Source organism: Mugil cephalus, chromosome 21, assembly GCF_022458985.1.
Source record: "Mugil cephalus isolate CIBA_MC_2020 chromosome 21, CIBA_Mcephalus_1.1, whole genome shotgun sequence".
Classification (NCBI taxonomy): Eukaryota; Metazoa; Chordata; class Actinopteri; order Mugiliformes; family Mugilidae; genus Mugil; species Mugil cephalus.
In genome coordinates, this window is record NC_061790.1 from 8,412,259 (window position 1) to 8,428,447 (window position 16,189).

General features: G+C 43.7%; 1 protein-coding gene across 3 annotated transcripts in view; it reads left to right on the plus strand.

The window, feature by feature from the left end:
- The window catches only part of grm1a (glutamate receptor, metabotropic 1a), a 32,213-nt gene that overhangs the window by 9,599 nt on the left and 6,425 nt on the right, over positions 1-16,189 (plus strand). For 2 of the 3 annotated variants that reach the window (XM_047573827.1, XM_047573829.1), the window contains exons 4-9: positions 11,527-11,762; positions 11,994-12,002; positions 12,230-12,241; positions 13,049-13,295; positions 13,854-14,022; positions 15,107-15,233. In XM_047573827.1, coding sequence (XP_047429783.1) covers positions 11,527-11,762; positions 11,994-12,002; positions 12,230-12,241; positions 13,049-13,295; positions 13,854-14,022; positions 15,107-15,233 — 800 coding nt within the window. The remainder of the gene's footprint in view (positions 1-11,526; positions 11,763-11,993; positions 12,003-12,229; positions 12,242-13,048; positions 13,296-13,853; positions 14,023-15,106; positions 15,234-16,189) is intronic. The other variant, XM_047573828.1, reaches the window with a different exon arrangement.

A 16,189-nucleotide genomic window follows, 5' to 3' on the forward strand; every position in this document is an offset into this window, starting at 1 on the left:
TGGATTCCACTCTGCTGACAAACTCACCGTTGTCTTTCTAAAAAGTCTGGGAAAGTGCTGTCGGAGTTATTTTTGAAGATATGTGAGCACAAAGATTTGTTTTTTCTTTCATAAAATATCAAAGATCAAATCATTAGTGGGGACCACTGCGAACAGTCTTTCTCAAAGCCTCTCTGAAGTTTTCCCCCCGAAGCAAACAATTCAGAAATGACCAACGCTTTCAGCCGATTTGCTCCATTTATAAATTATGTTATGCAATTCCTCTTTGCCTTTTTAGAGTTTAAATGGTCAAATAATGTGTATGTGGTGACTAACCACAGTCATCCTGTGTTAACTGGACACACCGAGTCTCCACATTCGCCCCCTGTAACGTTTTAGTTCGTTGAAAATCGCCTCAACATCGAAAAGGGCTTCATAAAATAATCATCGGATCTAAAAAACATGGCCCCTTTTGACATCTGTGCTGCAGCTTACACCCAACCAGGCTGCACACGAAACTCAAAATTTTTTAAAGAGGAGTCAAATGAGAGATTTCGATAAATGTTTAATTTTGAATGTTGGGACTTGTCTGCGAGCTGACGGGGTCACAAAAACACAAGTGCAGTGTGTTTATCTAAAGTCGCCTTGGGGCTAACGCCGTTAAACTCCATTTAAACTGTTACCGGAAAAGCTCAGAATCCTGAATATTAATTTCCACCTATTCAGTTATGTAAAGAAATCACCGCTTCCATCCGCTGAGCTGTGGCTTGTTTGTAGCTCCCAGAGCTAGATGTACATTAACCGCGCGGCGTCTTTTGTTATCATCCCCTCTACTGCCGGCTGTTTCCCGGTACCAAGCCTAGTTTCTGAATGGCAGCACGGAGTGGATCCACCTACTCATTTGCCTGCCTGCATGCTCTCTTGCAATTAGCAGCATTCGCTTTTTCTCTCCCGCTAATGCTGCCTGAATGCTGTTATTACTAAACATCATTTGCATAAGCTGCTTTTCCACATGTAACGCTCATTTCTGTCCCTGTCTTACACACACACACACACACACAGTTTTGGTCCGGGTCCCATGTTGAATGCTTGTTTTTTTTTTTTTTTGGTTGTTGTTGTTTTATTTTATTCTTGACAAAATGGACACTAGAGAGAGGAATGTGGATCTTCCGCCTCCGTGATGCATTGACACCGGTCATTAACTGGGTGTGACTGCGCCTTTTGAGCGTGTCACATGGATTCCTTCGTTTTTCGCCGTTCCTATTCAATTTTCCCGTTAGAAGCGGGTGACTGGGGTGGGGTGGACCTGGGGGTGTGTGTGTGGGGTTTGCTTTGAGCCTGAATAAATGAAATGTTTAGGGCGAGAGCGGGAGAGGAAGAGGAGTTGTGGCGCGACACGTTTAGCTGCCTTTTTCCTGTCATCTCCGAGGCTTTCATCTCCTCCCCGTCTCAGGAAGGAGCGCGCGGAGGATGTCGGATTCTGCCTATTGACTCCTCATTGCGAGTAATTTGGCAAATAGCGAGGCATGAGCAGAGAGAGACCTCGTCTCTGGCACCGGCGCTGAAAACAAGGCCAAAATAAATCTTAACCATCCTTCGTAAATCCTCCTGAAATGTATTCAGATTTAGGAAAACTGTCGATCGAGGCAATATGGAATTGAATAGTTTGATATGTGCTGTTGTTTTAAACATGAATTAATCGCAGCTTAAGCTTATCAGAAAAAGGAAGGGATAATAGCCCTGCTGCTTTACATACCGAAGGCGTGTATTTGGCCTAAAACCACCATCGCACCATCGTTATTCCCACAACGCGCTACGTGCTGTTGCTAGGCTAGACTTTCCCAAAACATTTTTCTTTTGTTAGGCTTCCAGCTGGAGCACAATAGTAACTGATACATTAGTACAGACTCGAGAAGGTGTGGAGTGATTTAGAGATGGCGAAAAACACAAGAGAAGAGGGGTGGGCCACCAACACTCCCTCTCTGTGTTATTCTCAGAGCGCGCAGGCAGTCGACATGAAGGTTTAGCGGGAGTTTAGTGGCGCGCACGAGTCACTGGTTCGCAGAGAAGGATGTAATGTACGGCCGGAATAAAAAGACATGTGCAGCAGTCGCCATGGAGATTCGGTTTGGCCTCGCGACGGCGTTGGTGCGATCGTCTCACCAAGGATCTGTCATTCAGTCTGTCAGCGGGGCTCCGCACGAGACAACACAATAGTCCCTTCTCAGAAAATATGGCTGACATCTGAAAAATTCCTCCCGGCAACAACAGTAACGAAGATTGTAATTAGAAGATAAGGACACGGTGTTGACGTTCGTTTCGCAATGGAGGCCCCCGCCGGCTTACACACACACACACGCGTGTGGCTCGGCGAAAGTACATTCAAGTCGAGTCAGGACTCACGATTGCATCTGTTTGTGTTCCGACGAGCAAGGGCGCACAATGAGCTGCATCTGAATATTTATAACACAGCCTCTGATGTTAATTGAAAGCAACCACACATTGTCAAGGACATCTCTCTCTTTCCAATTGATGCCATGTGTTCCCTTGTGCAGAGGGATGGGTGAATGACATTGGAGTGATCAAAAATAGCACACTGGCTTTGCATCTGGACATCGTTGTCACATGCTGATTAGCAGGGGCTGCGATGCCGTCGAGTACAGACAGGGAACATCAGAACAAGGAACATGCAAAAGAGAATGCTGAAAGAAGACGTGCAAAATCTGAACCACAAAATACTCATTTTCTAGTTAAAAAAGAAAAAAAGAAAACAATCAATTTGTCGTTTTCTAGGCTCAGGTTTCAGCTTCGAATATGTGAAGATTTCTGCTCACTGTAAACTGGGCATTTGCTCAGTTGCTCAGATGAAAGAATCCGTCTGAAGATATTGTTTTGGGCTTTGACCAGTTGTTGTGTAACATTTTTCACCATTTAAAGGAGGTGAACAGTGAGCACCGCCAGTCCTCGGCTCGGCGTTGCAGCATGTGCAGGGAAAAGAGAGGCAATCCGCATTGTGAATTCAAAGCTGCTCTCTTTTGACCTACATGTAGACTGCCCGCTGTGATTTCCTTGTGATATATATATTTTAAAAAAATGAATTTGAGCAGCCAACACAGTACAAAACTTTTCTCATAAAAGAGGGGCCTCACAGAAAAGGCAGGAATTGTGTGTATAATGTAGGTTACAGTGTGTGTGTGTGTTTTTTTTGTCTGGATTTCTGTCTGAATAATAGACGTTCTAATGTGAGTTGTCTTTTTTAGGTCCATACACTGTATATCTGTTAACATGGATGTTTATTCTTCATTTTACAGAGGGAATTACAAATCTGGTATTTGGGGGTGCAATTGCATGTAACAGTTGTATAATCGGTGGAACCTTTTAAAAATGTAAAAAGGAACTGGGGCAGCTCCTGACATAATTCTGCAGGTGGGCAACAGTTGCTATTTGACGTTTAAGGTTCAATAATGACCCCTAAATGGCTGACATTTATCGGTCCATCACCTTTGAATGTAAATGAACTAGTTTAGCATCAACCATGTGATGAAGTGCTTTCCTTTGAACTGAAGGTGGAGCAAATCCCGATTAAAGATCAGAGTCAGTGGGCTTGATAATGCGTCGTGAATTGAAACAGTTGCAATCATGTAACAGTGACAAAGCACGGCCGTGGCCAATGGATTTAGACTTTTTGACCCATTTTACAGAAATGTCAAAGCATTACGAGAGCGCCTAGTGTACCTCGAACCCATTCGAACCGCATAACAGCAGTTTGGAAACTTCCTTAGCAATAGAATCTGTGAGAATGATCTCTGCAATTTGCAGCCATGTTGAAATCGCCCCGAAGGGACTGGCCAGTCGTAGTACGCTGCGCATGGCTGGCACATTTGGACCATGTTCAGAGAAATACGGACTGAACTTCCACATTTAATGGCATCCAGCTAAAAACTGCGGTCGCGTTCCACTTCGGTGAGAAAAACACCCATGTGTAGAAAAACATCTACAGTAGTGTTGTTTTCAGCCCTACATACTGGCTTTTCATGAATTCCACCGGTTTATATTATATATATATATATATATATTTATCATCTGTCTGTCCCTGCTACCGATGATACTCAACACTGTCATGGGGTTTAATCGCAAATTGACATCCCCTGGTAAGAAGCAAAACAGGATTTTCTCCCAGCAGAGCTCCCTGTCAGTGTCGAGGACACTGATCTCCCAACTCAAACTGGGGCATGATGAATAAATAAAAGCAGCCTGGATAGGCTTTTAAAGGCTCCCCAGCTCACCCAGAGATTCTGTGTCACCTCGAGAGAATCTTGCCGCCGCCGCCGCCGCCATGTAGCTAACAAGCCGTCGCCACTCCTGTTTTAACTAGATTCGGAGAAATAACAGTAAAGGGGTGGTGGCGGGGTGGGAGAGTAGGGAGAACAGATAAGCAGAGAGGGAGAGGTTTGGAGATGGAGCATTAGTGTTCAGCAGAGGAGCGACAGCCCCCGTATAAGTGAGTTCTTCCACTGCCAGAACATGTTTGAATTAATTAAGAGTGCAGTGGGATCAGCACGGAGATAAATGTCGAACTGAAAATAAAAATTGCTCCTAGGAGGGTTTGTTGTGAGGAGCTACAGAGCCCAATGTTGAAAATGCCTAAAATATTTTACTCTGCTATGGAATACTTTATATTCCTATTACACTGATGGAAATATATTTACTGGACATAATACATGTTTCTTCATCTTCTATCGTATCGTTTTTTAAGCTTGGTCCAGCTGAAAGGAAAGTGTTACAAATAACTTCATTCATGTTCGTGTTTTGGCTCTAGTGTTCATTATGAAATGACAGCTGCATGTTGAGAGCTGGGAGAGGGGCTCCCTGGAATCTAGATGCTGGCGGTGGAGAGCAGAGAGGCAGTGAGGGCATTTGTCGGGACGCCCTGGACAACCAGGATGAGGCGGAGCTGGGGCTGAACAGAATTGCAACAAACATCAGAAACCAAGACTTGATCAGAAGTGAATGTTGAAATTGAGAATGAGGTGATGTTATGAGCAGAGCTTCCTTATTGAATGTTTGAGTCTGGACTTGCAAATGTTAAAAACGACCTACTACTTCAGTTAGGGAAAGGGAGAAGAAATTAGAGGATAGGAGCTTGGTGCGCAGGAGAAGAAAGTAGAGGACAGGTGCTCAGTGCATCATCCCCCAGCAGCCTATAGCCTGTAGCACCATGACTAAGGGACGGTTCAGACCACCTGATCAAAGACAAAGGGCTTGAACCTAACCTCAGTTATCACAGTTATATAGTGATATTTAAGCACATACAGGTATTCCTACCTGTAGTAAGATGTACAGCTACTTGGATGTAGACAACTTAACTTTTTCCACCACTGGAGATGATCTAGACCATGTGCAAAAAGAAAACATGATGGTAGAAATAAAAGCAGATTTGAGTTATAGGTCTTGGGAGTAAGAGCATCTTTGGAAAGTAAAGACAAGCCCACCTTCAAAGGGCTGTATTTCGTTAAGGTTTGATTACCATGAAGAGCAAGTACTCAACTGATGGCTTCTCTCTTTTTCTTTTTTTTTTTTTTTTAGAATAATTCGATGTTTGCACCTAGACCCACAGGCACTCGAACAGCTTGTGAATAATAGATATATTAAAGTTTTTCCCCCTCCAATGAACTACCTGAACTTTCATTTTAACATTTGCACAGAGCAATTAGGAAACTCTTGACTCCCCTATCCTCCCCTTCCTCTTTTTAAAGTAACTCTTCTCCTCCGTCCTCCAGGGGAAACAGTGCATGTGATTAAATCTCTGCCCTGCCAATTAATTCATGGCTTCATAAATATACAAACGTGTCATCAAACTGGAACTAGATCATCCGGCACGAGTCGGGGGAGCTCTCACTCTATTCACTGTTTATATATACAGTTCTATAAATTATCCAGCTGTTGACATGCTGGGCTCCTCTAAACAAAGACACACATCATTGCGTCCCAGTAAATCACCAAACATCCTATTACGGAGCATATGGCAACCGTAGGAATCGCTCCATGCAGATTTTACTTCTACAGATAAATACTGGCTTATATCATTCCCTAAATATATTTGTGAAGTCCAAGATTGGACGCTAATGGCGCTTAGTTGGTCTTATCATAATTTGTCTCATTCTTATTAGTTTTGTTTGTTTCATTCCACTGTGCCTTCAATTGGCTTTTTATTAAAACCCTACACTAGAAAGTATTGCTATCTTTGCTGCTTCGACTTCTTGGACAAACTGAGGATTGAATTCAAAATCCCGTTGATGATTTTCTGAATCCATGTAGAACAAGAGCTCCTGATTGATCTCTTCTCAAAATTCAAGCTGACAGAGATGTTGATGTTGTTAGAGCCCCTCGATTATGGAACATAGACTCTCTCTTTTAAGTCTAGTGTACACGTCACACCTGTTTGTCCATATTTGCATTGTCCAGGAGTGAGGTGGCCAAGATGGCTGCAGCCAGTGCCTCCGATTCACTGACTTCAGTGGGTCTGCCCATATTTCTGAAAATACAATGGGATACACCCACATACAGCATATCTCACCTGTAGTAGCAGCCCACATGTGAATTTGACAGGCACTGTTATTAACAGTAAAACCAAACGGATCGCCAGCGTTATTTGAATTAGCGTAACTCACAGTGGTTTGCGCTACTGGCAATATTCAAAGTGTGGCTGAACATTGGGAAGTTGTGCTTTTGTCTGGAAGACCTTCATGACATCTCAAGGGTATAACTAACTTTGTTTTTACCAAAAAAATTTCTCCAAACAACCCTCTCTTTCCTGGGGCTCCCGAGTCTTGCGTCACCAGCCAACCTGCAGCTAACTGCAGCGGTGCGTCATCATTACCGTAATGGCAGCTCCTTTTTTTTTCCAGAAAGTGCAACTTCCCAGTGTTCAGCCACACTTTGAATTCCACCTGTGCGTCGCAGCAATTCAAATGGCGCCAGCCTGTTTTTTTTTATGCACAGGTGGATGTTTAGGTCTTAAAGGGTTAACGACCAGAAAAGCTCACACATCAGGATGGCACTGACATACATATTTAGATTTCTAGGACCTTTAGACTCAAGATGTGGCACCGCTTTATATTCAAATTTATTTCCCCTGCGCCTTCAGTGCTGCCAAACCAATGCCACACCTGAGCGACAGTGACTCCAAAATCTGCCTAAACAGGTGTTCTTCCGGTATATCTGACTCCGAGTGTGTAATAATGGACCTTCAAATATGCATTGTGAAGCAGCGGAACATCGAGGTGACATTAAATCAGATTTTGTCCCATTAGACGTCCCCCTGGTGGCCCCAGAGTTTTGATGAGCCGCTTGGAGTTCTTCCAGACAGCGCGATCCTGAGAGAGAGAATGTCATTTTACTTCATCACAAACTCCACTCTGAGAAAACAGTCAACCTTGTCTTCAGCCCGTCGTGTATTATTCATGCGTGTTCATGAGTGTTGAACAGCCCCCCCTTCCTTTCTCCTCTCTGTCTCACTCTCAGCACACTTCCACTCGTCTGCTTGAAGACATACTGAATGTCAAGGTCCGACCACATTGAATACAATGACCCAGTCAGAAGAGTGCACTTACAATGGAACGTACACAAAGATTCTGAAGTTAGTTTGAGTCTTTGTGTCTGTTCTGAAGAGAAGAGGAAGGGACAGGGACAGTATTCACTGGGAGGGAATGAAGGACATGTGACTAGGACCAATTAAATTCACATGTCTGTGACTCTTAACTCGATTAAGAGAATGAGACGGGTGACTCAGATGAATTCTTCTTTTTAAATTGACAGCAGAAAAATACATTTTGTGGCACAGCAGGCAGATACTACAGTTGCCTACAGAAAAAAGAAATAGGATTTTAGAAAACCATATTGCTGCGATTTTGCCCTCTCACAAGAAACAACCCTTCCCGTCTTTAACTCTGTTTGTTACAAGCAGTGGGATAGAATGGATTTATGACATAATAGATCTTTTTGCCTCAGTTTTCTTTGAGATCATTCCATTGTTAACTTTATTTCTGACTCGCTTTAATATAATCCCACAAATCTGCTCTTTGTGTATCTTGTGCATTTCTGATGTTTGAGCTTTAATAAAGATGATGTCTTTGTTTTAGCTGTCTTGAGTAGATAATTTTGCATTTAGGTGTTTCCTCATAGGGCATGAATTGAAATTAAACACCAGCAACAATAACTTCATCTTACCAACAAAACTGACTGTAGACTGTTAAACTGTGATGTAGAGCCCTGCGCGGGACTGTTTTCTTCATCTCGCTCCCACCTGCTCCCGCTGAATTTCTGACCATTACCGCCCGCACCCGCAATATGTGTGTTACACTCCCGCCAGCTCCCGCAAAACTTTGAGTATTTACGCACAGTAATAGAAATGCATTGAATTTGTGTCATTTTATAGGCTATTAATAAAGAGATTCATTGGGTTGTTTGTTTTGTTTTCCTGGAGAACAGAGCAGGTGTGTCGCCTCAACCCACAGGTCCTGGATTTGTGTCTGTTGTAGACTAGTATTTTGAGAAGGTTCTCCAAATGTCAGACTTGCCTTGCTTTGTCTCGACGACATGTCGATAGGCTACGTCCCAATCCCGCAGTGTTTTTTTTTAGCTGCCCTCTCCCGCCTGTCGCAAAGTTTATACCGCCAATGCAGCCCTCTACTGTGCTGCACCTACATTTCAAGACTTGGGCACAGTAAGGAAATCTAAATTTTTAGCAGTTTTGATAGTGAATACGTCATCCTTGACGTTCCAAGCAATTTGATTAGATTGTATTTTTACGGACAGTTCGCTTCCCTTTAAACATGAAGCTTCTTGACAGATGTTTGCTCCAGAGGGTGAGACATCAGGGTCAGCCGGAGACACTTTCAGAATGATTTCCAAATCATACCTGTCTCCTGCTGCCTATTATATGTAGCACTACACACAGCACACACTGTCTTCCATGCAGTCTGACAAATGAGTTTGAATGTCTTCTCTTTCTTGACTGGCAGTAATTGTGGACAGAAAGGTCAGAGACTTTAACCTGCACACACGCCCCCACACATACGCTATCTTAGTGAGGACATTCACTGACATAATGCATGCCCTAGCTCTTTACCCTAACCCTAACCATCTGAACTAAGTGCCTAACCCCTAACCCTAGGTCTTACCCTAAAACCAAGTCTTAATCCTCAAACAGCTTTGTGAAGAAGTCAGGACCAGCCAAAATGTCCTCACTTTCCACAAATGTCCTCACTCCATTGGTGTAAAAACTCAAACTGGTCCTCGGAAAGATAGCTGTACAAGTGCACACACACACACAGACACACACATGTACCTTATCCATCACCTAGAACATCCCATGTATGTGAAGTAATTGGTTCCATGGTGAGGTTCCATACCTAATTGGTGTGTAGCTGTCAGTAGAACAGGTATTTCAAGGCAGCAGCCTGGAGCCCACATTAAAGAGAGCAACGAGGAGGAGATGTGAAATCCGGCTGAAAACTTTCCTCGGCTCAAACTGAAACAGGCTCAGAGTGGTGCTGTTTATCTCTTGGCTAGTTAATTTGTTTCTCAGTGTCCCCTTCACCGACGTTTTCCATTTCCCCCCTGAGCCTACTGTGCCCACTGTGTCCAAATTAGCTTGGTAGGGTGGACATTCTTGCACAGGGGGTTACACAAGAAAACAAACAAGCAGGCTGAAGGGATTGCACAAAAGCCTACAATTACGGTCGAGGCGCCTTTGTGGAGATTTCCATCCTGTTAAGCTGAGGATTGCTGCGGTGGACTTGAGACAAGCCAGCAAAGCGGTGTTGCCACTAATTTAACACTGTACTCCAGCAGAAGCTGTAGTCTCCCTTACCTGTGCTGGGATCTTATTTAAATGGCACACGAGCTACGGTCTGGGTCTGTGTTGTGATGCTGTGCGCATTTGTTTTATCTGATGTCAAACAAAATTTGATGTTGTTGTGATGTGGATCCCCCTGGGAATGAAATGAAGAGAATTATTACATGCACAACTCGTCTAGTAGAAAAGTAGTCACTGCTCTTTCGGCACAAATGGAGTTTAATGTTTTCATGCTGTTATTCATTTTTGATTATTCGTCTCTTCCATCACAGATACATCAATCTCTTTTCTGATTTGAATCATTCAGTTTTGGTCGAAGATTTGTAGTCACTGATAAAGCCATCAAACCATCACATCACATACTGCTACCTTGGCCACATTTTTGTTAATTCTGTCATATGTGTGTGTGTGTCTCTCGCCCTTCTGTCTCCTATCATTTTTGATTTTTACCCTTAATTTTTGGCAGATTTTCTCAGATCTTAGCGATCCAGTAGTTTCAGTGTTCTTGTGTTTCTTTTCTATTGCTAGTTTTTGGAATTTTTTTATCCTTTTGTCTTTGTGTTATCTGATTTATCTGATTGTGAACCAATTATGCCTGTTAAAGACTTTTTTCTTTAAAGTCCTTGACATACCAAGACGATGGTAGGCTGCCTGGCATTGTTGGTCCGTCGGTGAGAATCTGTGGCTTCAGTTTTGGCGGTATTTTCCGAACTGTTGGTAATAGATGGACCCTTGTTGGCGGCTTTTCAGAGGGTCCAGCGCGTTGACTCTGTGGCAAAATGCCTTTATGAGAGGGATCACTGTGCATGGCTGATCAGTTTAGCAAAGCAGAGAGATGAAAGTAAAACAAACAGCAAAGTTTAAAGGCCACACCCAGAGGCCTCGTCTTGTTTTACACCTTCTCTTCATCTGAATCTCAACTCTTCGTTTGGATCTTAGCCTCCAAGTTAATAGTACCTCATCCATGTCCCAGCTAGGCCCTGGCTGTGGTCTTTGTGGTGTGTTCAAGTGCAAATATTTAGTCTGGACAAGTGTGACCTGTGAAAGTGTGACGACATCATGATCTGATAGTAGTTCCTTGATGTCGGTTTCCTGTGCCGGTGCCGTTCTTAGTCTATGAACCTATACAAATTGAGTTAGTAGTGCAGCCGCCACCACCTCCATGCACATGACACGGTTTTTATGTCTTTTTTTTAATACATTTTTACGAGGAACTAAAGGGTGAGCAGACGAGCGCAAATTTGATCATCACTGAGAGCAACTTCATTGCTAATTTAGACCGTGATAATGATGATTAAGTATTGGTGTTTGCGCTGAACACCTCAACGCACCGTCACACAGCAGCGCACACAGAAAACTGAATGTGAATGAAATGAGAATTTGTTGTCTACTCCTTTATTGGAACCTTTTCTGTTTGTGTTTAACGAATGAATGAATGACTTATTGCAGCTCAACACGACAAATTCTTAACAGCTTTATGTCAATCTGAATTAGCGCTCAAGTGCAAATTATAATATACAGCAATACAATGTGAAAGACTAGTGACAGTAACGAGCACAGAGCACCATCGCTGTCAGGCAGGACCTCTTATTATCACTGTATTCGTCTTAAAAGCTTTTTTTCATAATCCTTCTGTTTTTGCCATGTGGTCATTATATTAAAGCCTCCTCTTCTTTGTCTTCCTGCAGCGATGGATGGGCCGACCGCTACGAGGTCGTGGAGGGTTATGAGCAGGAAGCAGATGGTGGAATCACCATGAAGCTGCAGTCAGACATAGTCAAGACTTTTGATGACTACTACCTGAAGCTGCGTCTGGACACCAACACCAGAAACCCCTGGTTCCCCGAGTTCTGGCAGTACCGTTTCCAGTGCCGCCTCTCGGGCCATCCGCAGGAGAACAAGAACTACAAAAAAGTCTGCACCGGTAGGTGACGACTGAATTCTGCTGTTGCTCATGAATGAGAGTGGGCGTTTGCATATTCTGTTTTCCATGTAGTGCTCTCGGGCTTTGCCTTCTATTCTTTCAACCATCCAGTGGAACAACAGGATTAGATTTGACCACAGTGCAAAAAAAAACATATGAATAATAACAAAAACTGTGTTTTTCCTTCTATTTCCTCCTCCAATATTCTCTCCATTTGCTCGCAAAAAAAAGGTGATCACGGTAAATTATCTTCTTGACTTATTAAGAGCACTTCAGTCCCATTCAGACTTGCAACAAAAACCAATCAACACTCCAGGCAGATTCAAATAAATTGCTCTGCATGATTTTATGATACATAAAATCAGTTAGTGGTTTGTAATGACTCTTACCATCTCTGAGCAGCACAGTCATCGCTGCTTCTCTACTTTGTGTGTATTACATTTTGACAAACCTCTTGTACTCCAAAGATCTTCAAGGTGGTAAGTGTGTCTTTCTAGCCACTGTTGTGACAGAGGTTTCCGTCTGACTTTCACCTGCACTTTGTACACATTTGACTCCTCCAAGGCGGGAAGAGTTTGACTGATGCTTTGCTCTCTGTAATGCCTGTTATTTGGGGGGATATGTCTTCATCCCTGCAGTCTGGGGATCTCGGGTTGAAGTGAGAATTGCATCAGTCAAACTTTGATGTGAAGCACTGGGTTTGTTTGTTCTGTATGCAGAGTAAAGAAAAAAAATAATAATAATAAAATGAAAAAAAGCCTTAAACGTTTGAAAACTGCACAGAGGAATGCCCACAGCGTTCACACAGACCACTTTAAAATGTGAAAAATGTGTCGAATGGCAGTAGAATCACCTTTTGTTTTTGAATGTGTGTGCATGTCACAGAAATAAATAAAAAATAACAATATTTAAATGCACTGTCCAAAGAGGAACGTGATCAGTATAAAAAGGAAACCTTCAACTTTGTTTTTATCCCGTCTTCCAAACCACAGAGGTTTGACTGAGGGACAGTGCCTTTAGATGAATGAAGTACAACTTACGCACACAGTCTCAGGAGTGGCTGCTCCGCTCTGAACATCTGTTTCCTTTTTGAGCTTTTGGGCAACTATGTTTTGATCTGTGTGCGGAATAGAGTTCTGTTTCTTTCTCTTTTCTCCACGTCTGGTTTAAATTCCATCAAACCTCTTATGCTTTCACCGCCACCACAGTTTAACTCACAGCACCGAACAAACACGCCACATTTCTTCTCTTGTAATTCTGAATTGTTTCCCCCCCCACGCTTACAGGAAACGAGAGTCTGCATGAAAACTACATGCAGGACAGTAAGATGGGCTTTGTCATCAACGCCATCTATGCCATGGCTCACGGGCTCCATGACATGCACAAGGAGCTGTGTCCAGGACAGACGGGGCTCTGCGAAGCCATGGATCCTATCGACGGCAGCAAGCTGCTGGACTACCTGCTCAAGACGTCCTTCAGAGGAGTCTCAGGGGAGGAGATTTACTTTGATGAAAACGGAGACACCCCGGGCAGGTATGTGGACGAGGACGGCGGCGAGAAATATTCGTTTCAGCAAACCGGTAAAAGTGTAATTTCTCTCCTCTCCCTGTCTCCCGCTCATTAGCATGAGCGTACATGCGCACACGTGTGCACCAGCCTTGAACACAGAGGGATGTAATTAGTTTGGACTGGAACAGATTCGGCGGATTGTCCGCTGTGGCAGCCACTTTCATCTCTCTTTAGTCCGTCAGACAGCATTTGACAGTCGGAAAACACAGCCGTGTCATCCCTCCGTCAGCTAGAGGTTAGGTGGAGCGCATCCTGGTTCGGTATAAAAATGAGGTCACGGCATGCGCTGACATGTCACACTAACAGGGCTGTTAGCTATTTCAAGGATATGGATGAGGGATAAGGTTGCTAAGCTTTGGAATTTTTTTTTTATCATTAAATTACCTGTCACTCTCCTGTTCTCCCTCCACAAATCTTTCCCTTTCCGCCGCTCGTTCTCTCCCTGCGATCTTTAACTCCCTTCCGTTATGTTCTCAGAGTTAATTTTCTCCTCATCCTTCATCTTTTCCTCTGCACATCCAGGTATGACATCATGAATCTGCAGAGCGTGGGCGAGGACCGCCACGACTACATAAATGTGGGGTCCTGGCACGAGGGCATCTTGTACATGGACGACTACAAGCTCTGGTTGAACAGCAGTGAAGCCGTTCGCTCGGTCTGCAGTGACCCCTGCTCCAAGGGCCAGATAAAGGTACTGACGAATGTGTTCACAGATTAGCATGGAATGGAAATAGAATAGAATAGATGGCTTCTTCAGTTCTAAATGGGCGGTGGGGATCTGTTAAAAACCCAGACACTCTCTTCCACCAGTGTTGCTCTAATGGCCTATTAATTGTATTTGAGAATAAACTAGTTAAAGTTTTGGCCCAGTGGTGGCGTTGGGGTGAATCATTAAGTGATCGTTACCATTCATCCCAAAGGAGACTCGAATGCGTGTAAGTTTAATTGTGTCCATTTAGTAAATGATGGAAATGGTGCACAGCGTAAATGAAAACGCTGTTAACTCCTCTGGAGGCTGGGATACTTGCGGCGCATTTAAGGAAAAACAACTTTCAATTTAGCTATTTGCAAAGACTAAATCTGATGCACGGGTGAGTAGATGACTCTAGTCATTAGGGTTCAGCTGTGGGCTCTGTGAACATTTCAAGACGATTCATCCCGCAGTTAAAAAGAAAGGAATTGCAGTCACTTAAGAAAAGGATGCTATTTGACCCCGTGCTCGTAATTACTGTCATTACCGGTGTCTATGTCATCACTATTTTTCCATTTGTAAAATAAATCGCAGCCCTTTGCACTCCGGCCACACGTCAGCTGTGCAGACTGTCTGTTGCTCGGTCTAAGTTTGCGTGAGGTGTCGGCAAGTTGGCAGAGGAAGTGATAAAAGCAGGTTTTGAGCTCGTTTTGTTGAATTTGCCCCCATTTGCTTCATCTAGGGCCGGTTGCTTTTAGTCTGGCTATACACTGAGTAGCCCAGTGGGAGGGTGTATCCTCTTTCTTGGCTGCTCACGCTTCCCTTTGTATCCGCTTTGTTTACTGTCCCACTTATCACCCTGCTTTACATATCACAGCGCTGGTAACGGCGTCTTTGGGAGCAGAATGTGAAAGTGGTTGGCCTTGTTTTCTAAACATCATGTCTGGGGCTCAAGATGAAAAAAAATTTAAAAAAAATCTTCACAACTGTATGAGATCCCCATGATGCTGATTACTTATTTAGGTTGCTTCGCACTCGCTGTATTTGACGCCTCGTTGTTGACGTCTGACCTCTCCCCACGCAGGTGATTCGGAAGGGCGAGGTGAGCTGCTGCTGGATCTGCACCACGTGCAAGGACAACGAGTACGTCCAGGATGAATTTACCTGCAAGGCGTGTGAGCTGGGATGGTGGCCTGATGATGAGCTGGAAGGTAAACCGCATTTGTTGTTATGCTCAGCGTTCTCAGTTCAGGAGCTCATTCTTTCACCCATTCCACGTATTTGCTCTTTGCTAACCTTTTGCCTGGTCGATGGGCGATACATTCACATCCTTAAACACCAATCTCGCTGAGACAGTTGTGTATTTGTGGTCAGACTACTTTATGCTCTAAATACAAGGCTGCTCATACCTCACGCTGCTGCTTTACAGCTTCCTCCGCTGCAGCACAGCTCCCCAAAAAAGTTATAGTGCTCTCTTCCCTCCTCTCCGCTCTTTGCTTTGTCGTGACCCAATGGTTGTTTTGAAAGCAATTTATTAAGCTGAGAGGAGCTCTCAGTTCCCAGGTGTAAAATGCCGTTGCAGCCACGAGATTTCCGCACTCGGTCCAAGAAGAAATTCTCCTTTTTACTCTCATTAAATTTGGAGAACACTCAAATGCTCTCTCTGCGCAGAGAGACTGTACACATTTTACCACATTTAAGGGAAGAAATCTTTTCAAAAATTAGCCCTTTTTTTTTCCAGTACGGTACATGTCAAATGTATTTTTGAAAATCTGGAGAAGAAAAAGGATTTGAAATATTCAAAGGTCCTCCCAGAGCGTGGACTCAGATATCAAAGTCAGGAATAAGGAATTCAAGGGTCGTGTTAGAGAGGATACAGATAAGTGCATTTCATCTGGCGCGTAGTAACTCCGACGTCTTCCTGAGCGTAGTAGGGCTGGTTTCTAAGGAACGCTTTGTCAGACGCTTTCTTCCACATTCAAAATAAAACCCCCGGAGCAACAGCAGGTTTGCACCTTTTCTTAAAATACATACGCCAATACAGCATCCGGAGTTAGCATGCAGACCAGAAGTGGGATTCTCTGTGAAGTCACTGTAATGCTATTAGCGGAGGCGTGTAATTTATGGAGAGTTAAGCTGGGGGAAGTCTAGGGATGTCACTTTTCTC